Below are 26726 nucleotides of genomic sequence, written 5' to 3'. Positions count from 1 at the left end.
CTTTGGAGTGTAGGTGCAAAAAATAAACATATTAAAAGAAAATGAAATGAAAAAAGAAAGTGTGCTGTCATTAAGGTGCAAGTTATCATTTAATATAAATCGCTGCTGTCATTATACTCATGTTTACAAAGTGAGATGTAGAATCAGAAGTTTTTTGCCAAGTAGGTTCTCACATACAAGGAGTTTGCTTTGGAGTGTTGGTGCAAAACATAAACATATTAAAAGAAAAATTTACAATAAAGCAAGTAGCAAAAATCAAGAGACATAAATGTAGGAGAAAACGACACTAAATATATGAAAAAATACTACAAATCATGTACAATTTATCTGAATAAAGTTCTGTGCAGTTTTTAGATGTGGTATTTATATGCAGAAATGTGCAAATTATTGTCCAAGGAACGTGCAACAAAAATCACAAACCAAATGTAATTATTCAGCTAACATCATCACTTTTAATTTAATAAAATAGTAGAGAGCAAAAAAAATCAGCAAAGAGGAAAACTGGCCTCGTAAATAGTGATATTTCGATAATTTCCCATTTAACCAGGGCCCCTGAATGCAGCACCGACGCCGTAAACCAATCAGATTTGAGCTCAGCCTGAGAGTCTAAACCCCGGGGTGAAAAGAACACAGCGGTCTAGTGAGCAAGGTAGCACTGGTACTGTTAGCTAACCTAGCTAGCTATCCGGTGTCTTCACTACTGGCTCTATGGACTAGCTTGACAGGACTAAGAGCACCTAGCCAGCATGGTTTCCTGTCTCACATCCCGGCGTGACTGTCCATATTAGCTCGCTGAGTTTCTAACGGTGTGAGGGGACGTAAAGGAAGAAGACAGACAGCCGTTGGCACTGCCCAGTTCCCGGCAGCAGCAGCGGCTGCGGGTAGTGTTGAGTCCAGCTGCCTCCCGCTGCTAGCTGAAGTTCCTCATCTGTGTGTGGATGAGGTAGTTCGGAGATTCACCCGGCTTACGACACACCAAGGCGGTGGATACATGTCTACCTCTCAACCACGAGACCAACGACGAAAGGGAAATCTCGCAGTTCATGTTTCGCCAAGAAGTCGGTGTGACGTCTTTTATTCCATCTTGTTCGTATCTTTTCCAACACGAGAAGAGGAATATGTCCAGATATAACATATACAGCCTGTTGGACTGGATCTACGGCGGGGTGGACCCCAAGTTTGAGGGCAACGGGGGCCCCGAGTGCGCCGCGTTCATCGCGCCCCAGCAGCGTGTCAGCGAGAGTCTGGTCATCGTCCTCATCTCCCTGCTGGAGATCGGCTTGGCGCTGAAGAAGATCAACCTCTCCAAGGAGCTCAGAGTGGTTGCAAAGGACTGCACACGGGTAAAAGAGGATAGTCTGGGCAAGAACCTGTTGCTGGTGGCGCTTTGCATGACTTTTGGAGTGGAGGTGGGGTTCAAATTCGCCACCAAGACTGTGATCTATCTGCTGAACCCCTGCCATGTCATGACCATGGTTCAGGTAAGGACGAGCTGTGTTTGTTAGGACTACGTGTATCTGTGTGTGCACACCCAGAAAAAGCTGCTCACCTGGAAGCTCCTTCATTTTTATGTCTCTGTTATGTCAAACATCTATATCATCACACATGGAGTTAAAAGATACCTCATTTTATAAAGCATGCATCTTCCCAGTGTGTTAGTTTTAAGAATATAAACCTTAAAAGTCTTTAAACGGGAAGTCTGCACTTATAATCAAAGTTAAGACTGATTTTTTAGACATTATTTTCCTATTCAAGCTTTGCAGGTAAGTATAAAGGTAAATACCATATATACAGTTCTATATACATACACTCACTGGCCACTTTATAAGGTACACCTATATAGTACCAGGTGGGATCCCTTTTGCCTTCAGAACTGCCTTAATTCTTGATGGCATAGATTCAACAAGGTGCTGGAAACATTGCTCAGAGATTTTGGTCCGTATTGACATGATAGCATCACACAGTTGCCGCACATCCATGATATGAATCTCCCATCCTCTGTAAACCCTAGAGATGGTTGAGTGTGAAAAGACCAGCCCGTCTGGCACCAACAACCATGCCACGTTCAAAGTCACTTAAATCACCTTTCTTCCTCATTTTTACGCTCGATTTGAACTTCAGCAGGTCGTCTTGACCGTGTCTACATGCCTAAATGCACTGAGTTGCTGCCACATGATTGGCTGATAGTTGAACCCAGTAAAGTGGCCTTTGAGTGTATATAAAAGGGATGGGAACCTCCAGACATGAGACATAAATTTCAAATGCTTCGGCTCACACTACTTTGTGATATTCAGGAGACTAGGAGTAAAACGTTGCTCACATTTATAGAAAAATGTTCCGTTGACATATGGAATAAACCAAAATTACGAACTTACCATCTCATAAAGACGAGCTACAGTGTAGAACTTTATGTGAAGTGCAATTTAAACAAATGACAAAGATCCCTACGTGCACAGTTAAGCGCTCAGGAACATTAACATTCATCTTAGAGTCTGGGAGTTTTAATGCCACTCCAGAGGAAGGCAGACTTTGTTGTGTAACATGGGAGAGGTAAAGAATGAGGCCCATTTTGTGTTTTGCTGTCCTGTATACAGAGACATGAGGGATGTATTTTACAGTAAAATGATCTCTATGTTGGTATCTTTTGGTTGGATGACTGTGAACAGGGGAACCTTGTTCCTGGCAGAATTTGTTTGTGAGGCCTGGGATAGAAGGCAAAGTATTTTGTGTGGCCACTGAACAGTAAAATAACACGTACTTTGAATTGTTCATGGCAACGTTATTGGCGTCTTACTGGTGTTGTATAAATCCACGCAAACATAAGTTTTATCTCGGAATTAAAGTGAGTTGGGTTTGGATTTGTAACATCAGAAATGTGGACTTTCATGCAGAAGGGCTTTACTCATTTTTCACTAAAAGAAATTTAAATATGAATAAACGAAATCAGATAAAATGTTGAGCCAACAAATTCAAATTTAAGACTATTAAATGACTTTTAAGGGCTAATATTTATAAAATGAAACTGAAGATATTTTAAGACATTTGAAGGACCTGATTGATTAAAGTCTTAAATTTGACTTGGTGAAGTTTTTATTGCCACTAACAATTTATGTAATTTAATTTTTGCCAAAACGAGTCAGGTTCTTCTGTGAGGAAATTCACATTTCTGATGTAACAAATCTTTAAACCCAGCACTGAACTGAGTACTGTCCTTTTACTTTGGCTAATACTTCCACTTACCTGTTGGTTCCGACATAGAACCTACCTCTGCATGAGACCACATGTACCGTAAAACTTAAATTAATAGCCTGGGCTATTAATTGCTTAAATCACTTAAATCAGTGGACCCATTTCTGGGACAGGCCTCTATTTGGGACAGGCCTTTGATTCCTTTCACAGAAAACTGTCGCTCGGCAAAGATCGGAAATGCTTGAATAAAAAAAAGACTCTTAAATTTGGTTATTTGGTTAAGTTATTTTCCCAAGGTCTCAAAAAGCATTAAATGCAAATGTCTGATATCTTGACGCATGCCGTCCTTCAGTAATGTATACAACCATGGCATGGATGGATTACTGAACAGGTGTACCGAGCACAGCCCAAAGCGTGAGGGGCCTTCCTGGCCTTCCTGGCCTTCATTTGCAAACTGTCGCTCAAAGTTACAACCAGGAAGAGACTTTAAATTACCACAGAGGCACAAAAGACCACAAAGAGTTGCAAAGGAACTGCAAAGAGACATAAAATGAATACAGAAACGGGCAAAACAACCTCAGAAAGACACTGACGACCAATATCGTCACAGAATTACCTCAAAGAGACCCAGTGTACCTACTGTAATCTACAGCAACAGTTTATTACTGTCAAATTATTACAGCATGTGCTGTGTGTGTAAGCTTTACAGTACTGTTAACCACAAAATGGTGCATAATAGGTAAAGAAAGACACAAAACACCAACAAAAAAAGGAGGCAAAACCACCACAAAGTCTGTGTCTTGCTCCTGTGCCGAAAGGTGGTGGGGTCCTTTGCATGTCTGAGCCCAGGGGCCCAGATATGTTCTGTGTACACAACAGAAACAAAGAGGAAAACCCAAAGAGCAAAAATAATAAAAGTGAATGACCACATTATAAAGTACCACTATATTCTTGTTTTATATGAACTGTACAGTTGGGAGTAGACCGAGTGACAGAGATAATTCAGGTTGAAGATTTGTTGACTTTGACTTTGGCACTATCTGTTTTCATCAGCTACGTGTTGGCCTGACCTCACCCATCTATCTGCAGTGTGGTGAAACACTGTGGTTGGTATTTTACAGTCAGTAGGCTTCGTTCTTTTTGCTTCCTCAGATAAATATCAGCACGCTTTTCATCTGAGCCCCACGGAACTTGAAACTCTGATGCAAAAAAAGTTAGTAGCAGACATACTGATTGTGATTATCTATCTATCTGAGGCCTGTATGCTTTGTACGCCTTTTACGTTTGGTGTAAATGAAGAATAATCACAGTGAGCAGGGGATATAGTCGAGACAGCAAGTGCTGCCTTGAAATAAGACCTGTTGTATCAAGTTCAGGGCTTGAGGTATGCAACAGGAGCTGGGTGTGATCTGATTTGACCCGAAGGATTGTTTTATGACTGAAAAAGGGGGGTATTAGGAACAGCTGTGAAGCTATTGTGGAGCAGCTGAATTTAACTGCACAGGTGGGTTTAGTCAATGTGAAATGGACATTAAAGTGGGTGATGTTGTGTTTTTGTAAAGTTTGAGTCATAGTCTCTCTGTTCTCTCTACCGCCACGAGAACATACTGTACAGTACCTGCATGCTTCCCTTGCCTCCCGGCTGGCCGACCTTCATGGTACGTGATTGCACACCACGGGTCATGGCAACAGGTCACTGTCAACTGTTAATGTATTTGTCACACACATGAATTATGGAGAGCAAGTAATAACGATGTATCCTGAGTATTTTAGCTGACGTAGCAGCAGTGCGATAGCGTGTGGACATTGATGAATAACTCGCCGTGATGAAGAATTGACTGATGGGGGTGAAATGTCCCTCGTGTATGGGGAGCAAGGTTATTATGATCCACTGTAGGTATTCTTCATGCTTGTTGACAGTTGCGTGTGATTAGAAGAGGAGATTTGAATAAACAATACAGTTTAAAAAATAGGAAGAGGTGCATTGAAAGCAGGAGGAAGTTGCCATTTTCTTGTAACATTTTTTTTACTTTTGAAACGGCGAGAAAGAGTTGTTTCCATCAACAGGATGGCTCCGCAGGGAACGCCTCCAGGAGTTTATTTGTTGCAGGGAATAGGGCCAGAGGCTGCCTGGAGATTGACGATCAGAAAATAGGTGGAACATGAAGTATGTCGTGCATTCTTGCTTTATTGAAGGTAATTTTTGTGGGTTTCGTGACTCACTGCCAATGCACTCGTCCTGCAGATGATTTCTCAGTAAGAGGGCTGGAAGGAATTAAAATGTGTTGAATATTTGACAGCTTAGTTGTGGAGATTGTTCACAGGGTGTCTGACTGTAAAAGTGTGCTTACTCGTTTAAAAAAAAATGACTCCACCCATCAGATCATCATCCGAGTGGATTTACAGAATATGGGTGTGGTGTATTTTTAATCCCTTTCAGACCTGTTGGAGATCTAAGATGAAGACACCTCATAAGGATCCTGAAGTGGCCTGTTTTCCTGTCTCTTTTAAGTAGGGCTGTACCGATATCATTCACCTAAAACAAAAAAAACCCCTCAAACAATGTCCTCAATTTGAAAAAAATAATTCTTTGGATTAAACGAGTTCGGTTTTTTTTTTTTTTTCTGTATGGAAAATTTTGTTTTTTAAAGGCTAAAAGCCAACAAATATGGATTTAAGTGGAATATTTTGCTGGATAAAAACAAATTGTGAAACCAGGAAATGATTACTTTTTTTTTTTTTTTTTTTTTTAAATAAATTGTGACTTTTCAGCTTTTAAACATTCTGGAGTTACTGGAAATGTTTGAATCGCGTAAGTCGGAAACAATCCTATGCAGCCACAACTAAGTTTAAGTTTAAGTTTTAAGTTTAAGTTTATTTCCTTTATTAATCCCCCTAAGGAGAAATTCAATGTTTTCACTCTTGCTTGTCAATTACACACAGGTCCGAAAGATACACACATGCACAAACAGGACCTATACGTGCACAAAGTGGAGAGATGTCAGAGTGAGTGGGTTGCCCTTGGTGAGGCGCCCCGACTACAGTCTAATTCTACAAATTGTATAATAATAATAATATTAGTGTGGCCTAATGTTTGTCTGCAACTGCAGAAATACCAGATTTAAACAGAATGAATAAACATGCAAAAAAAGTGGATTGAAATGTTGATTTAGAATTCAAAAGTCAACGTCATTCATAAATAAATAAATAAATAAGTTAGCTTGTTAACCCAGCGACTAGTGGTGGGTGATATATAGGGCTGTCAACGAATATTCTAAATTCGAATTTGAAAAAAAAATGGACCTTCGAATGTGAAAATTGATATTCGATTGTGGAGAGAAAAAAAAACACCACCGCAGCTGTCCTCTTTGTGAGTGGGCGTTGGCCTGGGCCGCTGCACTGAACACACTGGACAAGCGGTTCTGCTCCCAGCTGTTGTCTCCGCTGCTTTTGTGCAACAGGTGGATGTGGTAGTCTACTGGTAGAGTAGAGAGAGAGCTAAGTAGCATTGAAGTACAGTAGAGCAGGGCAGAGAGATGGAAGCAAAATATATTAAACCCGGTGTTAATACAGCAGAACTGGAGAGAGGAGTGAAAAATAAATAGAGGTGGGCATGGCTCAAGTAGGGCGCAAAATTATAGACGGAGAACGATTGACAAACTTTTCACTTTAAGCCCTGACACTGTCATATTTGTGTAAGAATTAAGCTACAATACATGACATGTTGTTTTAATTGATAAATACAGTGTGAATAAAGATTACATAACATAAAGATAACTGCAGTCTTTGTTATTTGATAGCCGCTTAAATTAAACAATTTACAAACAACAAATTAAAAACTGATTTCGGGCAAGTAGATCTCTGACCAACTTGCCCAACCGGGCAAGTGAAAAAAAACTTTAGCGTTGAACCCTGTAATGAGTTTTATGATAGTGTGAGCAGACACAGTATGTTTTTGTACCCACAATACTACATAGTCACATTTTTTGACCATGGAGCACCAGTGTGACTTGCAGATGTTTGATATATGAACTGCAGAGCTGTTAGTGTGTTTTTTTCCAGCTCTCAGTGAATGAATCCTCATGTTTAAAAGCCCAGCAGCAACAGTTTACATTTCTGCTTACTGCTTGAACTGAAGCTTTAAGATCACAACAAAAACATCACGACTTCCAGCCTGAGGTGACCCTGGTGCTTCAAAATAAAAGCACCATTGGTTCTGCTTTGTACTTTGTTTCAATTCATTATGACACCAGCTACTTTATTAAACTTAATTGTAACTGAAGTTCATTTATTAAGTTTGTATTTCAGTAGTCTACAGTAGTTAAGTGGACATTTAAATTATCAGGATTTACATAATGTATCACGATATAGCCTGAAAGCATCGCAATATTATTTTTAAGCCATATGACCCAGCCCTACCTGTGACTATGCATAAAAACAGTGCACCTTGAAATAAGAATTATGAGTACATTTTACAGGCTGAAAGACATTTGTAAAGTTCCCATTTTGCTTGGCGAGATGTGCAGAGTTGTGTGTTGCCGTAGTCGAGGTTACCACAGTCCTTGAGTAATCAGCACACAGGCATCCACTTAACTTGTGTGTTGAGAATAAAACCACTTGACTGTGTTGCTGTGCTGTGGTTCCTTTCTTGCCCTGTAGTGTTTTCATTTCACAGCAGCCTGTTTGCTAGAATCAGAATACCGATGCCCATTGTATAGATTGTTAAGTTTAAATATTGAATGGGAAGAAGTTTCACAAACTCCTTGCTCAATCTAGTTGTAATAAACGAATCAGTGTTGGAAAATTATGCTGTGTCATGCTCACAGAGTGGCTGTGTCAGTTGCCACTTGAGATCACACAAATGTCAAAAACACCAGGCGAGGAAGCGTCACTCAGCACAAGGTGCGAGAGAGAGCACCCCACCGGGGGTGAAGAGTTCAGCGTCTGATGACTGACGAGTTGATGCCTCACATCTGACAGCGCTGATGTCTGTTATGTTTTCCCCCCACATGGAACAAGAGCAGTCACACTGCCACACTAACAGATGTCTGGCTGATTACTGACTGATCAGTTTACTGACATGTATTTTCATTTGAGTCCAACAGATGTGACCGGAGCTCCATAGTTAAGATTGATAGGTTATAATATACAATGCCAGGATGTTTTGGACTTGATTTGATTTCTGAAGCGGCCCAATAGGTGAATTTTGCAGATTTTATTGGGGGCACAACATATTTTGTCGAAATCAAGCGGCAACCTCTGAGCTGAAAAGTGAAGCCAATGAGCAAGTGCCAAAAATTGCTTTTCCTTGAATGACTTGTGGGCCGATCACATGACTCACCACTTCCCGCATGATGGTGTGGTGAGCTCTCGCCAGACACAGAGCTCCCTTATCAAGTGAACTTTCTTCCCTTGTAGATCTTGCGAGGGGCCCAGTGTGACTGACCATATAAAACAATGATAGATACTAGGTAGGCTAATGATAAATACGGCTACAGGCTGCAGTAAACAATAACTCATATCCCTCTTCAAAAGAACCCTCTGGTATTCCTGCAGCAGTGTGTTTAATAGGAGTTTAAAATACTGCTTGTTAGCACACTGCAGCAACGGACATAAAGACTCTGTGCTTTGTCTTTGCTCTATAGGTTGAGAGCTTGCCTATAAATTGGAAGAACCATGCTGTTAACAAGCTGTGTGCAACAAACATTCAGTGTCTCTATAACAGACTACAGTCTCAGCATTATCTTTTAAATATAGCCACATTTATCAGCGGCAGCAATAACACCTCGCAGAACAGATTGTTGACTCAGTCATTCAGATCACACTGAAAGCACTACACTGGATTACTTCATGACGACAGGAAGTATGACTTATCAGTAATGAGGTCTGTCAGTCTATAAGGAGGCCATTCATCTTTATTGTTTCAGTGCTTTTCCTCCACAGCTTGAAACGCCATTATTAAGTCACAGCCGTGCTTTTACTTTGAAATTGCTCTTTTGTTCAATTAAAATGGAGATGTATGTGCATGATACACGTGTATATAAAGATATTTCAGTTTGAGGGTTTTATTGACTGTCTTTTGATAATTAATTTAATTCTGGCAGCTGGAATTGTAAAGTTCTGTGAGATTTTTTTGGTTTGGAGACCGTCGCCATCTGGCATTATGCCTCAGCCTCCTGTACCTCCAGGTAAATTCATATTTCAGCTGTAAAAGTAATGGGGAGAAACGACCGTTAGAGGTAATTGTGTCTTTAATGCTGCAACAACAGCGTCAAGGCTGGTTTGACTCTCATAAATGTGATCATGCGTGTGGATATAATCTGGGCGGAATTGTTTATTGGAGCTGCGGACGCTTGTGTACAGTGATGAAGAATTTGGTTGGCCCTTGAAGTGGTGACTCAGGTTGAGTTGTGTACTTGTTTCAGTCAATTTTTTTTTTTTTTTTTTGTTCGATGATGTCTTAAGTCAACAAGTAACGATCCAGTTAGTTTTGATGACTTTACATAAACTATAGAGGTTAGTACTTGGGTTTGGAGCAAGTTATTTTTTAAAATAATTAGACAAGTATTCATGTTTCATCTGTAATCATCCAATATTGTTGAAGTCAAAAGTCAGGAAGTCACTTCCTGTCAACAGCTAAGCCTAGTTTCCACCAAGCAGTCCAGTTCGGTTCAGTTCAGTACACATACATCTGTTTCCACTGTGAAAAGTTGTGGATGTGACCTATAGAACTGTTCCCTGACCTGAATGACCTGAATGGAGGATGACCGATCCATTATGCAGCACTTGGCGTCCGTAGCCAGTCCAGTGACTTTGACTTATCCCCAAGATGTCCAGGTGGGATCTTTTCATCTCACTAAGGATCTGTGCTGTCTTGGTGGTCTCTTACATGGTTCGGACATTCCATGTTCCAAGACTGATCTTGGATTTTGGCCCCAGCAGACCCTGTAGAACTGTTCCTTACCGTCCCCATTTTTCGTCACCCCTCTGTTGGGGTACCTAGCACGCTGATCCGCTGGGTTGTGGCTGGTTTTGAAGCCCATGTAACCACTGTGCATACATTCATTTGTAAACAATAACTCTAAAATGAAAGGATGTTTTACTGCCTCTAGCGAGAGCTGTAGACTAAGGAAAAAAGAAATTAATTGAGCCGACTGCTGGCAACTTTTAAGGTAGAACGTTGACTTGAAATGTGCTCAATGAATGAGTGGACGACGCGCAACCCCATGCTGTGGATGATAAACGTTGTACAGATTTCCTTCTGCATCACCAGTGAAGACGAAATACAGTGAAAGCTGGACGGAGCATTGAGAAGTAACAACCCTGTCTACATTTAAGAGCACTGTCTGCGGTGGAAATGCTAAACCGATCTAGGGTCCAGGGGTTACTTTGGTTCTTAAGGTACTATACTGAAAGTTTCTGGTTAAATGGGTTAATGCTTAATGACTGTTGACCACACATCAGAAGTGACGACCAGGTGAGAGTGATATTGCCTCTTTGACTTGTTGGACGAAACACTGCACCAGAAAATAAAAATGATCAAATTCAAGTAAAGAAACAACACTGGAGCAGTTAACATTTGTTGATGTTGATTTCTAAGAGAGCTGATGGCAAGACCACCATTGCACATATTCAGCTACAAAGTCCAATTTTGAACTTCCTGTGCCTGTTAAACCGTTTTTGTAGCTGATTAAATTAAAGGTAAAATTTGTAAAAAAAAAAAAAAAAAAAAAGTAGCAGCCTCAACACATAGTAAAAACACAGCAGGAAATGCCTGCCCTTCCTAAAGGAATAAGACACCCATGTAATACCAACACATACTGTAAGTCCTTATTGATTCCTCAGTCAGATCCACCCCTCGCTCCTCCACAGTGGCAGCCTCTCGCCCAAACATGGTCCCTTCCGGCTCCAAAAATCCAAGATGGTGACGGCTGAAATTAGCCTGAGTGTCAGACTGAAGCTCCCAGAACCTTCAGTCTGACATGGCTTCCATTGGAGGCGATTTACAAGGGGGAGAGAATTTGATTTTTCCCTAACCAATCAGTACAGATCAACGACTCACCCAGAATCTGACGTCATTAGTATCCATGCCTCGGGGGTGCCGAAAACAAGCGAGCATTACCCGTTTAAAATGTCTCCATCGTCGTGCACGCCCAGCTGCATTGCTGTTAAATCCAGTTTAGCAGCTTCCTTAATTTGGTCCTCCATTAACGCGAGTAGTGGCGAAATACCTCGATAGCATCGTTAATGTGGTCTGTAGGATCTGTAGCGGTCGCCATTGTTGCTATCCTCACCAGTTACCCACCAGCGTGGCGCTGATTGGCTAATCGTTAGACCCCCGGCATTCATTGGTCCGTCCATCATTTGGACAAGATAAATCGCAAATTCATTAAAGTATGCCAGACCAGAGATGCAAGCCTACTCAGTTGAGTGGGCGGGGTCTATGGTCTGGAACCAGGCTAGGCTGAAATGCCAGACTTCAGGCTTCAAAACAGGAGTCCACAAACCAATGGGTGATGTCAAAGTTGCTATGTCCATTATTTTTACAGTCTATGGTGCAAACTGGCTAAATTTGGTACTGGGGGCGTGTGATTGGTTGCAAGATGGGAGCGGTGTCATGAAAAGTGACATGGGAATACAAAGGGAATACAAAGTAACAGTGGGAAATTAAACTTGACGTGAAAGAAAATTGTCACCAGATAAAAAAGCCATTATGAAACAAAAAACAGACTTTATAATAAGGGTATGTTTATGCTGAAATAAAAAAGATATCCAGTAAAGCTCGACCGGTGCCCCCTGCTGATGCCTGTTCAGCAGTGTTCTTCCAATTCCCCTCACTATTTGATTGACAGGTCGGTCATCAGTGCCTCTTGGTAACTCCTGGTGTTCCCAGCTTCTAAAGTTCTTACTCCATTTCTCTCCCTGCAGGCACCGCTCTGGTCATGCAGTTGTGTTTGTTCCTCCTGTTCCCTTTTGTTTGTTAATTACAACAAACACCATTCTGAACCCCCACATTACTACGTCACTGATGTACATATACATCACATGCCTCTTGATGTTCTGATATTTATATAATTTCCACTTTGTCTCAGCCTGAAAGGCCAGGTTTTGACACCATGAGTAAAACAAAATAATGCTTTGGGAAAACAAGTTTGCAGTAGTTTAATTCTTTTATAAATAGTTGGTTCATTTATATATTTTAAACAGGTAATTATTTCATAATGTCTGTCCTGTTTATTTAATATTAAACATTTTGGGGTTCCATGTAAGATAGCTGTGTGTAATTGGTTTGATGTTTCTGACATGAGACAAAGGATTCGTCTTTTACCATTTAACTGCAGGTGGCATCCTGCCGTAGACAAGATTGGGTCACATGGCAAAAAAATGGGTCTGGGAAAACAGCATTTTGATGCTCAAACCAATTCGACAGAAATATAATGGTATATAAATAATAGTAATAATAATAATTGTGCCACTTGTTAATGAAAAACATGTCTGGAAACGATTCAAGATGTATCCAGGAAAAGTTTCTACATGCATTTTAAAGTTCAGGATTATATTCCTTTAATTAATCCTGCCCTGTGTGCTAAAGCCTTTATTTGTTACAGCTGGCGACTAGACAAACTTCAGTTGTGTTTACTGTGCCAGGTTAATATGAGTTGATGGGTGTGCTGCAGATCAATCACCGAGACATATGCCCTGGCCAGCGGGTAGTTGTACAACCGATCTCAAGTAAATTGCTTTCTTGTAGTTCTGTTTTCCAGCCTTTGATTTCCAGGTGGACCAACTCTTTCTTGTGTCAGGCGGTGTTTCAAAGCAATCCATGTTTGCAGGATCCTCCAGGCCCCAAGAGCACAGTCACTGAGCATGGATGACATGTAGAAGTTGGATGGCAATCCACGTTGTAACCTGTATTCGGTTATAACGCTGGCATTAGGATATGAATTCAAAGGAAGGAATTTGAAACTAAACTGGCTTATTCTTATGTTAAATAAAAAATGAGCAGCCTTCACTTGGAGCTGTGAATATATTGGGTGTTTCTGGTAAATTATTTGTCATTCTGCTGCTGATATAATGTGGACTTGGAACCTGGAAGCTCAAGGTTTGAATTTGTAACAGGGTTATTATCATAAAGCCTGACCAAAGCAAATCAGTCCAGGGTTTATATAGGTCCACGGCCGAGCTGTTCTCAAACAGAAATTGATTATTTCCCTTCTCCCTGCCCCACAAGCATCGACAGCCCCGTTGAAATCAGGCAATAAAATACATTCATGCCAACATCTGGCAGCCATTTTGATGCTTTCAAATCTACTGTAATTGTTTGACCATCCTCCCAGGTCCCATTTGAACGCTGCGTTTTGTTTTCTTATGTGAAGCAAGAAGCACTTTGCAGTTGCCTGTGGGGGGCTCTGTTCAAGGCTCCTGCTCTTATTATATTAATAAAAAACTTGTTAAAGCAATTTGTTCATTTTCCTTCACTTACAGCACCGAACGCTAGAAGCTCTCGAAGCATTCAAGCTGTTTCATAATGGCTGGGTTTAATGTGATAATGTGATTCCTCATCTTTCGCTGTGCTTTCCTCAACAGATCTTCCTGCTGGCCTGCCCGCCTGGAAAAACAGCAATGGTTGTATTTAGGTGAGTGTATTTACCTGTGGCTCATGCCTGTCTTTAATGTTGTGTTCAGAGTAATTTAACCATGTATTTCGGCAATGTACATTTGCAGTGCTGAGTGTAACCACAGTTTCTGCATCGCTTAGTCACCCATCCTCCATTGTCAGCCTACCATAGGAGGTCATGAATACAAATGTAATGAATGTAATATAAAGTGATGAGGCGGACGGACCCGAATTAAACCTGGATTTTATTTCCATATAAAAGCAATTGTCACATCACTTGTTATTGTAACGAATTTACAGCCTTCTCTCCTCAACAGCTGCTCTGGTCCGGGCTGTTAATTATTCAGGAGATGTGTGTTTTTGCCAGTGGGAAGTGAACACACAGTTGGATTTATTCAGAAATAAATACAAGCAGGGTCACTTTCTGTTGCCTTAGCCCGTGGGAGTCACATAGTGAGCAGCTGCAGTGAATGCTGGCGGTTTTTGTCAAGGTACTGTGGCTGTGTCTCACCTGAAATGACCACAACTAAAAATAAAATTATGGGTTTAAGAAGCTTCATGAAACACTTTCCAACAAGTTTCTCTGCTTTGGCAAGGAAGTCACTTCAGGAAAATAATATTTAGCCATCAGGCCAAGATGTTCTCTCTCATTGTCAACAGATTTACGTAATACTGTATCAGCATAGGGGACATTTTGTTGGTATTTCCCATGTGAAATGCTTGTATTGATTTCTGTCCTGGTTCAGGATGTTCACAGTTGTTGTCTATATAAACATGGCATTTTATCTGCAGCTGGATAAGAAAAGTAGACTGCACAGTATTTGAAGCATAAACACCATCAATACCTAATGTCGGCACCACACTCCACTAATTTATAGCACTGTGCAAGCCATTGCATTGTCAACAGCATGGTCCTGCAAGTATTTCACACTAAAAATCCTTGTGTTAGGGCTGCCCCGAGTAAGACCACCAGTAGTCGTCATTTAGGGCCATTAGTCAACTAGTCACCTGCATGTTTACGACATTAATTCAATTGGTAAATTATATATTTAGGGCGGGGCAACACAATGGTTTGAGTTGAAGGTATGAGAAAGAATAGTATCAGTAACATTGTTAACACTGTGCTACATTACAGAGAAATACAAAAGCCTACTAATGAACCTTCATTAATATAGGCCTATATTTTATCTACAAGTGCACGTCACACACTGAGCGAGCCGCCTGTTAATGACGCTGTGGGCTAATGGGCATGTAGCTACTGACATGTTTCAGATGATACGTCATGTTTGTAGTCGACCAATGAAGATGAGTTTACATATCACTTTGGGTTCGTCCTTCACCTTCTCAAAATGATCCCACACTTTGGATTTTTTTCATGTTTGTGACAGATGTAGACATTGAAACTGTTGTGAAAGACGTATGTTGTCAGTATGATTATATTGGAGTTATGCTATGTAGCGTGTGAAATAGATAAAATTAGATAAAATTGAATGTGCTAGGAAAGGTAGTATCGGCACTGTCTCTACCTGGAGCTCGCATGGTCAGAACCTGGGTTTGGTTGAAGGTGGCAGTGCTGTTTGGGCTGAGAAAGCCATGTGTAAGTAAGGTAAAGGAGGTTATTGGGTTGGTGCGGGGAGCAGTGAGACCTGGCATTAGGGTAGTGTCTCTAGGACACCAGAGATCACTCTCTAGCCTCCTGGAGGTGTCGTAGGACCAATTGGACGAAACGCTGGTGAAAGGAGGTTCCCACCTGATGACCCCAAAGACATGTTAGTTATCACTGCTCACTGGTCTGTATAGTTGAGCCTTGCCATAATAGCCTATCATAGGGCTTAGGTGGTTATTCACTGAGTGCTGATCCTTTCTCTAGAGCACAAACTTCTTGTGTTTATTTGAATTGAGTGAATTACAATCACCATTTTAACTGTAGATTTTTGCTGAAACTGTGCACGTCATATGGAACAAGTAGGCAAGACTTGGAATCTCTAAATGTTCTGCAGCTGAGCAGCAGCCAAGCAAAGGCATAAAATCACTATGTTTGGATCGGTATACACTTTCTGAACTTTTCACGTTATTTTTTGTGATCAGAGCTCAGTGAAATTGTCTGTAAATGTGACTGACCGTGTATCCCTGACTGCACCCTCTGCCTCCTCTTCATGCATAAATGCAGCTCCAGCTCTTACATCCAGCGTGACCGTATCATGGAAATCAACAGCTTGTGTGGAACAAACACAAAAGTTCCAGAATCTGTATTCAAGAACAGGAGACCACCTTTACTTAAGACACAAGTCACCTCCCTTGTGCTTGGTTTCAGCTCCTTTTATTCACCAGGCAGACGAAGCATTGCGTGAGAAGCAAACCTAAACCGTTACCTTGTCACAGCTGAGTAACGTTGGAGACAACATGCAGTCTAAGATACATACAGTCAAGTTTAGAAGTATGTCTGGCTAGGAGCTGGCTTTAACTCTCAAAACTTAAAATTAATATTATCACTTACACATACCAAAGTTTTTCTGAATTTGTCAATTTACAAATATAAAAGTGGAGAAACGCTGAGTAAAGGTTGCTAATGATCAATAAAATGTGGTGAATTTGAATTTGAATGAGGCAGACTGTTTTTTCAAAAAGGTCTGGAGGCCCCCAGAGTGACAGCTGGGCTCACTTGAACTGACATTCCTACAGCACTGCTGTTTTCCCAGTGACCTTGGCTGTCACAACAGTTACTTTGGCTCATTTGACAAAAAGAGCAGTCACATGAGATAGACATAGGCACACACTTTGACACATAAGCTCCTGGGCTTTTCTATAACGCGGCTCCTACAATAATTGTTGGTTAAGAGAAATGTGCAGAAAGTTAACTGAACAAGCATCACACTCCCTCCTGTCTGCAGGGACAGACAGGATGTGTACGTGCTGACTGGTGAGCGAGACGGAAGCGGATGAAAAATGTGCGCTAACTAAAGACTAGAATATAATGTGTATACTAATTATAAATGAATAGAGTTGCTGATTTGTCAGAATCACGAGAGGAACTTGAGGAACTGAAAGGTCCAGTGTGTAGGATTTAGGGGGTTATACTGGTAGAAATGGAATATAATATAATAAGTATGTTTTCTTTAGTGTATGATCACCTGAAAATAAGAATTATTGTGTTTTTGTTACCTTAGAATGAGCTGTTTATATCTATATAGGGAGTGGGTCCTCTTCCATGGGTTTGCCATGTTGCACCGGCATATTTTTACAGTAACACTGAATGGACAAACCAAAAACTAGCTCTAGATAGAGCCCTTTGTGTTTTCACGTCGGCCACTCAACTTCCTCTAACAAGCAGTATCAGAAAAACTAGGGCTGCCCCCGACTGAGAATTTTCCTAGTCCACCAATAGTCGTCATTTAGGGCCATTAGTCGACTAGTCGCCCACATGTTTACGATATTATTTAATTATTAAATTATGTATTGTGGGCGGGGCAACACAATGGTTTGAGTTGAAGGTGTGAGAAAGAATAGTATCAGTAACATTGTTAACACTGTGCTACATTACAGAGAAATACAAAACCGTACTAATGAACCTTCATTAATATAGGCCTATATTTTATCTACAAGTGCACGTCACACACTGAGCAAGCCGCCTGTTAATGACGCTGTGGGCTAATGGGCATGTAGCTACTTCCATGTTTCAGATGATACGTCATGTTTGTAGTCGATCAATGAAGATGAGTTTACATATCACCTTGGGTTCGTCCTTCACCTTCTCAGAACGATCCCACACTTTGGATTTCCTGCCCGACATGTTATTAACTAGCCTGTGGAATAACTGCAGGTACCAGCCCTGGAAATTAAATGTTGTACAAATGCTGCATCTTTGACCACCTGGAAAACCTGAGGTCGGGCGTTGGGTGCTAGTCTTGTGTCTTTTTTGTGCCATCTTTCAAAATCGCGATGACAGGTTGCGTCTGAGGTTGCTAAGCAATCCTAACAAGAATAGTACAGCCTATTTACCTGAAATCCTGAGTGCAGAGCTGATCTTCTTCCAGGAGCTGTTTATAAGAGTGTAGGCCTATCATCTGTGGGACAGATGTAAAGCTCTGCGTAGCCCTGCACTAACGTGATCAACTTTTCCGTGTTTATCAGACTGAATATTTACAGAAGAAGGGAAAGATATCTGTCGGCTGAGACTGCTTTGTAACCTGACTCCTGTCTGACTGCTGAGTGTGGCCTCTTCCTGTGTCTGTCCTTTCAAATTAAATTCCCACATGGTCCAGTCATATAGGTTTTGATTTATTTTGACAAGGCACAGCTCCTAATAGAGCTTCACTTTTTTTTCTGCCACTAAATGACCAATGAAATCTTGCAGACTAATGACCTCTCCGATCGCCTAACATTTGGTCGACCATTAGAGGGCAGCCCTAGTTTCTACAATAACCCTAAACAGACATCCATCACTGGCTCTAGATAGAACCATTTGTGTTTTCACGTCGGCCGCCATAGTTAGCATCCCTCCACAATGAGCAGCATCGGAAAAACACCTATTTTTTTTTAGGTGAAACTGCTTTATTCAGTGTTTGTAGTGTTTCAAATCACCTGGTCTGTTTGTTTTGGAGGAGACTTCTCTGGGTAATTCGGCTCATGGTGAAAACCTCCTGAACAATGAACACTGAAGAAATCCTAACTGGGAGTTCACACTTTCAGCTTGTTGCAATGTGTAATCCTCACCACTAGATGCCACGGAATCCTACACACTGCTCCTTTAATGCATCATAGAAATCAAGTCAAGTCTCTACAATATGCACTTCATAGACAGAGAGGTCCTAATCACCTGAACCATCAGTGACCTCACTTCTCACAATCAACACTCCCGCAAGGAACTGACCCTGCCAGAGAATGAGAGACAGCTGCTGCTAACAGCATCAGGGAGGACTCTGATTGGCTTTCAGCAACACAGAACATAATCTACCCTGCCCTCCACCTGTCCCTCTGTGCTTCTAATATGTCAATAATGTAATGGTGCATGCAGTGTGGAAATTATTGTTAATATGTTCCTGGGAGTCTCGGGCAGGTGTGATAGAGGACGTGAGGTTCATCAGAGCTTTTGATTGTCACTGGCTTACTTTTGTTTCCCTATGTGTTCTCAGGCTGCAGGTCCACATGCTAAACGGTGCATTACTGGCTTTAATGTTCCCCGTAGTCAACACTAGACTGGTAAGTAACCAGTACTTGTCAAAGCCTTGTTCTCATTCTGCTCTCATCTCGCAAGGTCTTGTTCTGCCTCTGAGGTTAATACCGATAGGTGTCGTGTTCGTACTCCATATCTGTATCTACAACAGGAGAGCAGGTTTTATCCCTGAGCTTTGATAGGTGTAGGAGGACTACTTTGTCACATTTTATCTTCCTCTCAAAAATATGACATTTATATGAATGTTTAAACAAGAGTAGTTCCTCTACTGGAGCCTGAATCTGAAGAATAAATTCCACTATGCAGAAGACGAAATGTCGGACCGGAAAGCACGACTTTGATTGATGATGGAAATCTGCTGTTTTATTGAAGGAAATTTGAGGAAATCATTTTAGATCCGGTGAGACCGCCTGCATAAAAGGCTCTGACCATCAGCTGCAGAAGAGGATCAGATTCAGTAGATAATGCATTAACTTTAAATTCTATTTGCTTAAATGAAATCAAGTTTTGACTGTTTGAACTCTATCCACTTCTGACATGATCAAAATGCTCCAATGACAGAACAGTTCCCACCAAACCACTACCTGCTTTACTGTAAGGCAGCCTTCAAAACAAGAAGAAAAAACACCATTTATGCCAAATCTTGATACAATATCAAAAATCGAAGACAATCTTATATCTCGATAACGATACAATATCTTCATATTGCCCAGCTAGATGATGTCGTGTTCATTCACATAATAGTGACATAATTTTACAGCTTCACTTAATAAGAGAGTCAATAGAAAAATCCTCAACAGAACATTTAAATGCAGTGAGAGCTTTCTCGTGCTTCTAATCCAGAAAGCAAGAGCAACAATATAACCAAGGATACTCTCTACAACTAAGAAATAGAGACTGCACTATTTCTTGCTTTCTTCCCTGATGGTCTGAGTAAGTTGCTGAATTTGCTGCTGGTTGCTTTTTGGAAATGAAGTCCCTAAGAGGGTCTGAAAAGCCACTAATCAAGCAAGAAAGTCACCAAGATAACCTTGATGTTTTAAAGTACTTTTGAGAAAATGCACAAAATAAATGTGCTGTGCAAGCTACATTACATTCAATCTAAGTATCATAGCTAATCTCTAGAGTCTGTGCAGCACAGAAAGGTGGCAAACCCAAACCCATCGATCAATCCATCCATCCATCCATTTTCAACCACTTATTCGAATATCCGAACCCGGGCTGCGGGGGCTGAGCAAAGTCTTCCAGACGTCTCTCTCCCCAGCGGCACTTTCCAGCTCCTCCTGGGAGACCCTGGAGTTATTCTCAGGCTGGACGAGATATGTAATCCCTCCAGCGTGTTCTGGGTCTGCCCCGGGGCCTCCTACCAGTTGGATGTGCCAGGAACCCTTCTAATGGGTCGTTCCTAGATGGCATCCGAATCAGATGCCAAAACCACCTCAACTGACCCCTTTCGACAGGAAGGGGCAGCGGCTCTACTCCAAGCTCCCTCCAGGGATCCAAACCCCTACCTGCGTTTTCGCTTGGGTGTTCATTTCAGACCCTTTTCTTAGGTTCAATTTTTAATTTTTTCACAATTACTCTATCATAATTTACTTAAAATTCCCATCTCATTTCGTTCTCTGTATTTTGTATGTTGCGATCATCTTCTTCTCAAACTTCAAAGACACTGCTGAGGGGCTGATCTGAGGTCAGCTTCAGCTCTATGTTGTCATGGCCCCAAATGGCTCTATCTCACTAGCTGTGGAGTAATGGATAAAAAAAATGAGTCAAAAGAACCTTCCCTTGCTTCGCCTCTTTAATTTGTCTTCTGTTGTCGTCGTGCTTTCAGGCAGCTCTAGCAGCTCGTACAAACAGAGCACAGTTCAGACTGCAGCCAGCTGTGGTTATTAAAGCTAGTCTGAGGTCAGAACATCAGAGCGCTGTGCAGACAGTGCAGGAAGTCTGACTGATTTTATGTCCACAATTTTACCATTGTCGACAAACATCATTCTGATACTTCCTCTCTATCTCAGGGTACAGACATCTGAGTTAATGAAATTTCTGTATTAAAATGTTTTTTCTCCTCCTCAGCTACCGTTTGAGAAGGAGATCTACTACATCCAGCACTCCATGCTGTACCTGGTGCCTCTTTACCTTTTCAGGAAAGGAGGTAAGTGTTGATCTTCAGTAGTTACACCGTGTTCTTTACAATCACATTGAAACCCACGATAAAAAGGCCTTTCACACGCCAGCCGTGCAAGGCTATAATGACATCTCTTATCCTTGGATGGATTCCCTTTGATGCTGTTCAAGTCGCTGTAGGTACTTGCTTTGTCTTTGTCTGTTCAACTGTGGTGGCCGTCGCTGCTTACGTCAGGTGCACAGTCGTCTGTTTATTCTAAACAAACACGTCGTGCTCTTAATTGTGGCAACATGAAGGCGTGTATGGATAAACTGGGAGACGAATCCCGCAGGTTTGGAAATGGACCTGCAGTATTTCCAGCAGAAAATGTAAATTTGAAGCAGGAAATTAGTGGAAAACCCCCCAGTTGCCTAACTGATTTTCCTTGAACGATGAGAGGTGTAAAGAGAGTTTTAAAAGATGGAACATTTAAGGACAGGTAAGACTCCAATAACTGACTCCAATAACTGATTACATCCAAGGTTTGAAGCACACTGAAGTCTGTTCAGTGTCAGATTTATGTAGGTTATAGCACAGTAGTCAAACCTCTGCATGCAGGGCCTCATTGTTCATCAGTAATGTAACACTGAAGCCTCACAAAAGGAAGTACACATTGTCCTCGTCGAACTGACATAATCGCTGAACATTAAATGTTGTCTGTTGGCTAGCGAATGCCAGCAGTGAGGAAACAGGAAAAACCAGTTTGACACCACATCCTGTTACTGGCTGTGCTGTAGTTGCAGTTGCATCTGCTCCACCAACATGTAACAAATGCATTAACACAAGGAATTGAAGGTGGCCAGGGTTGGCACACTTGCACGCTCTCTTAAACCACAAACAACTCTTTTATGTGTGTCATTTTCGCAGGAGCGTACAAGCCCGAGCCTCTGGGGGACATGTGGTGGGCGCTGCTCTCCACCGGCATCCTGTTCCTCTACCACTTCCTCTTCTTGCAGGTCCTTGGCCTGGTAAGATGGAGCCCTCTGCTGGGCATTACGTGATACTTCACCATGAAAAGCATGCGGATGTAGTGATTACACCATCACTTGTGACACTGGTTTCATTTACAGGAAGAATGATAAGTCATTTTTTCCAACACAGAAATCTGTTCAACAGGAATACAGTGAAATACAATGCAGTGGAATCATGCTTCAGTAAATGATATGGCCTTATTATTACAACTTGTGCTTATTACACACCCTCCCCACAACACTCAAAAAGAAACTTTAAGAACAAGCAACACAGTGAAGACAATAAGTACATATTGGTTATGCATATATACAAGTTTACAGACATTTAAATACATGTACATTCACAAAATACATTCACGTCGCAGTCTTGCATATTTTTTTAATCCTTTCTTTAAACAGGCAGCCTCACTGAGACCGTTGTACGAAAATAAACACAGCGGTATACAGTTGAGGCATGAACAGACACACGAGTCTTGTTAAAATATCCTGTGACCTCACATGACATTGTGGGTAGTATTTATATGAGAGCAGAGATAATTATCAGAGGTAATGATACAGATAGATGTCATGGACTTCCTTTTATTTTGTTAAGAAGCAGCATCCCAACTTTTCATATAAAACACAATGAGGAGTGAGGAATTTATTACCTGTGATAAAGCACAGTGGACTTTAATACTCAGGTTTTAAAGGGACAGTAAGACTGTCTGTTTTAAGGAAGGAGACACATGCATGTACAGCACAATTTTACATCATGTTTATATGTTTGTCTTTTACTAAAATGCTTCCATTCCTGATTTTATTTCTGTAATGTCCTAATGATCGTACCATAGATGTTCATTTAACTTCTGGGTATTAAATGTGAACCCTGTAACGTGCCGTACCAGTGACTGTTGCCGAGGGTCTACATGTGACCACTGCTAAGTCATTTTTCCTTTTGTTTTGCTTCCATATTCTCATGATTTTGTCTCATTTGTGCAGCTGGTTACATCAAAATTAATATCCTGCTCTGTGACACGTGCAATTATTTTGTCCGCCTGCTGTACATTGAAATTGGAGGCAGCAGCACGAGTGAGTCATATTGAGTAGAATACCAATTAGGAGTATAAATCAGCTTTAGTTTAAGCGCGAGTCTCTGAGGTTAATAGAGGAGGAAAAAAGGTCTGACTGATTGCAAAATTATAGATGGTGGTCGGCGGACAAATGTAAACTATCATGACAGCAAAGAGCAAATTGTCTAAATCAGGAAAGCTTCACAAAATCAGTATGTACTGCAGTGCTACTGCATTGGTTTGCATAATGTTGGAAGGTTTTACTACCTCCTGCAGATATAGAGGTGAAGTTCCTCTCCTTCCACTCTCTCACATGGGACCTTATTTTAAAAAATATATGTTCAGTAGTCAAAGGTGGGAGACACATCACTTTTGATCACATTTGAAATGTGCCATTAATTTCACAAAGTGTTGTCAAGAAAGTTTGCTGAGGGTTCGTCTCAGTACTATTTAGTTTTATGTGAAACTGCTCACGAACCACATCTCTGGTCTCACATGATGGACATCATTACACCAGCTAGCTACTGTAGCTGCATAATTTATCTGTGTTCCACAAACGAAGGCATCATTATGTCACCTGATGTGTGATTTTATCCAATGACTTCCGAGCTTTTATCAGCTTAGAAGCAACAAATCATTGTAGCTGCAGCGTGAGGGGCAAGTTCTGATGTCACTTACGCGACTTTTGTAGTCTTTCTAACTACGTATTTTCACAGTCTTACACTCAATTGCCATGACATCGTGCTAACAACAGCAATCATTTCCGCTAGATAACTGGCTATTGATGAGGAGATATGTGAAATCAGCAACATGTCTTTTAGCCTCCTAATAAAATCAATGTTAGTTCAAGTGTACGCTATATTTGGAATATTTTCTTCACTTTATTTCACATGCTAACTGATGGAGGCAGCGGTAGACCAACTCCTGTGTTGTGCAAAGTAAAATTACTGTTTTTATCAATGGAGTTTGGTGGCTTTGAGATAACAACTTTAGTGTCTCGGTGACAAGGTAAAGCGTTGAAAATATTCTTAATATAGTGGACACTTAAACTGATGGATGCATGGATTTGCTACCAGCAAATTATTGCTAACAAACATTGAGATTCACTCTATACTTAGTATCTATACTCAGCTTTATGACAAACTGTGACTTTCTTGACTTGCAAAATTATCTTTTAAACTGACAAACATTTGTGTAATTTATGGCCTAATTCAAACAGGAAAAAAATTATTTCAGTTGCCATTGACTACCATACGTATCTTTTTCAGATATAAAGTCCCATCTCTGTATTTCAGACACCTCCTGCAAGTATTTAAACCTTTGAACCCTGAGCACATTGGGGCTATTTCTCTCAAAAACATGGCAAAAAAAGGCAATGAGCAACTTGGTAAGAAATGTCCAACAAATTGCAAAAAAACAAACAAAAAAAAAATAATATATTCAGAAAATTATTTTGAAAAATAGGGAGGAAAAAAAAGCTCGGGAAAAGGTATATTTATAATTATTATTAGAAAAAAAATAAAATTATGTTTAAGCTCTTTTTCTGTGTTATTTCTTTGTTTTTAACTTTCTTTCTTTCTTTTTTTTTTTTTTTTACTAATTTTCTTGTCTTTAATTTTCTCTTTTTACAAATTTCTTCCAATTTTTTGGGGGGGGTCATTTCTTCTTTGATTTCACATTATTGCTTTCCATGTTTTTGAAAGAAATCAAGACAGTTTTTTTTAGGTTTCAAAGGGTTAAACTATTAAAAACAAGAACACAGAAAATCTAAAGAAGATGCTCACAAATGCAAACATCAATGATGAAATGAATCATTCAGCAGTTGAAGAAGGAGTTGTGGAGGATTCACAGGCCATGAACTCATCCCTCAGTCAATTTAGTGATAGTTTGAGCAGAAATGAATGATTCTAAAATTAAAACCGTGCAGTCAACCACGCCATTTGCCAAAATCTCATTATCCAACTGGGCATTTTTCTGATTGCTAATAGCATCCCATCAGGACTTGTGCTTATTCAGCCTGTCTGTCTCTGCTCCCCTCCAGGCGACCGAGGTCAACCTGAACAACATGCTGTGCCCGGCCGTGTCCGACCCCTTCTACGGGCCTTGGTACCGGGTGTGGGCGACGGGCCACCAGACCCTGCTCACCCTCGTTCACGGGAAAGTTCTCACTCTCCTCTCCCAGCACACGGGCTCTGTGTGCAGATACCTGCTGGATACGCTCCGACTGCGCAGCAAGAAAGTCGACTGAATGTCCGCGAGGATGCGCACAGACCTAGCCTTTCATTCTAAAATGCCTGCTCTCATTATGGAGATCATCTTCTTCTTTTCTTGTCTTTTTTTTTTTAAATCGTTTTAATGCATCTTTTAAGACTTACCATCTGTGAGCATTTCAGGGCCAGTGAATCAATGTGTCATTATTTTAGTGTTGTAGTTGGCTTGCATACTTGCATGCACAAACATAATAGGCATTTTAAGGCTGGTAGTTAGTCGACAGATTTTTTTTTTTCTGAAACAGTTTCCAGAGACATGTATGTGAGTTTGTGGAGGATTTCTCCAGCTGCCTTTTTGTAAATGTAAAGTTTTGAGGACAGCAAACAGGAGTCACTACTGATCTTGTTACACTCTGAGTTCTGTGCGTGGTAGTTCTGCTAGATCGTATGTCCGTGGGTAAAGCTGCCATTTTATTTGTCTCAAGTGCGTTTTGAAACAGATCGTGAATGTGAGCTGTTGTAAAAGTTCTTGCTCGTTTGTTGTCGGAGGATTTTTTTGTTTGTCATGTATGATCAACTTTCAGTGTTGTCATGACTGAAAAGTTATTTATGGCGTCTCTCTGTTCCCACCTCACCACACACATGTACAGGGTATGAAAGAGTTGTTAGTGGCCTCTTTTGCGTTTCCGTCTCCAGCCCGTTCAGATCATTCCAGTTGTGATAATCAGGGGACACGAGGACGTATGAAATGCTGAGATTCAAAGTGATGAATGAGGATTTGTGGATCTACACTGGGGTGTTGTTATTACCTCTGCCAACTGAGAAGGTTACGTTTCTGTCTTGTTATTTTGTTGTGATATTGGACCATATTCAGCGGGGAATAAACGTCAGCCTGTGGTTGGAATGAATGTGATTTTTTGCCAAGATGGAGAAGATCTTGGCAAAATATGTATCTGGGCTGGAATCATGCATCATGACACTTGAAGAGAATTTATTGCTCAAGTTATTCTCCACTCCACCACGACTGCGTGACGATGAGTCACAGGCTCAGTTTAGTTAAAAACAAATAAAAAAAAAAAATCATCAGATGATCTGCATGAAGTCACTTTGGGTCGTTTATTGATGACCCATTTCGGAAGGAAGTATTAACCATCACTGGCAATTGGAATATTCGAGTCATGGTATACGTCATTTCAAGTGTTAGGGGCGTGTGTATTTACTGTAGCATATACTGTACTTCACTGTAAAGAAGGGATAAGACTTTTGTATTTCTATCAGTTCGAGTGTATGTGCTGTATTGACAATAAAAGTGATTTCAATTCAAAGTTCTCATTGTGTATATTTATTTATTT

At 40.8% G+C, this 26726-nt stretch overlaps 1 protein-coding gene across 1 annotated transcript; it reads left to right on the top strand.

Moving 5' to 3' along the window:
* Window positions 1-623: 623 nt before the first annotated feature.
* Window positions 624-26699, top strand: LOC125899032 (transmembrane protein 164). Its single transcript, XM_049593182.1, has 6 exons — window positions 624-1481; window positions 13777-13826; window positions 18940-19006; window positions 21054-21132; window positions 22012-22112; window positions 25206-26699. The coding sequence occupies exons 1-6, from the start codon at window positions 1044-1046 to the stop codon at window positions 25410-25412; spliced, it is 942 nt and encodes a 313-aa protein (XP_049449139.1). The 5' UTR covers window positions 624-1043; the 3' UTR covers window positions 25413-26699.
* The last annotated feature ends 27 nt before the right edge of the window (window positions 26700-26726 follow it).

This window comes from Epinephelus fuscoguttatus, linkage group LG12, assembly GCF_011397635.1.
Source record: "Epinephelus fuscoguttatus linkage group LG12, E.fuscoguttatus.final_Chr_v1".
Classification (NCBI taxonomy): domain Eukaryota; kingdom Metazoa; phylum Chordata; class Actinopteri; order Perciformes; family Serranidae; genus Epinephelus; species Epinephelus fuscoguttatus.
This window is presented reverse-complemented; position numbering and strand designations above follow the sequence as displayed.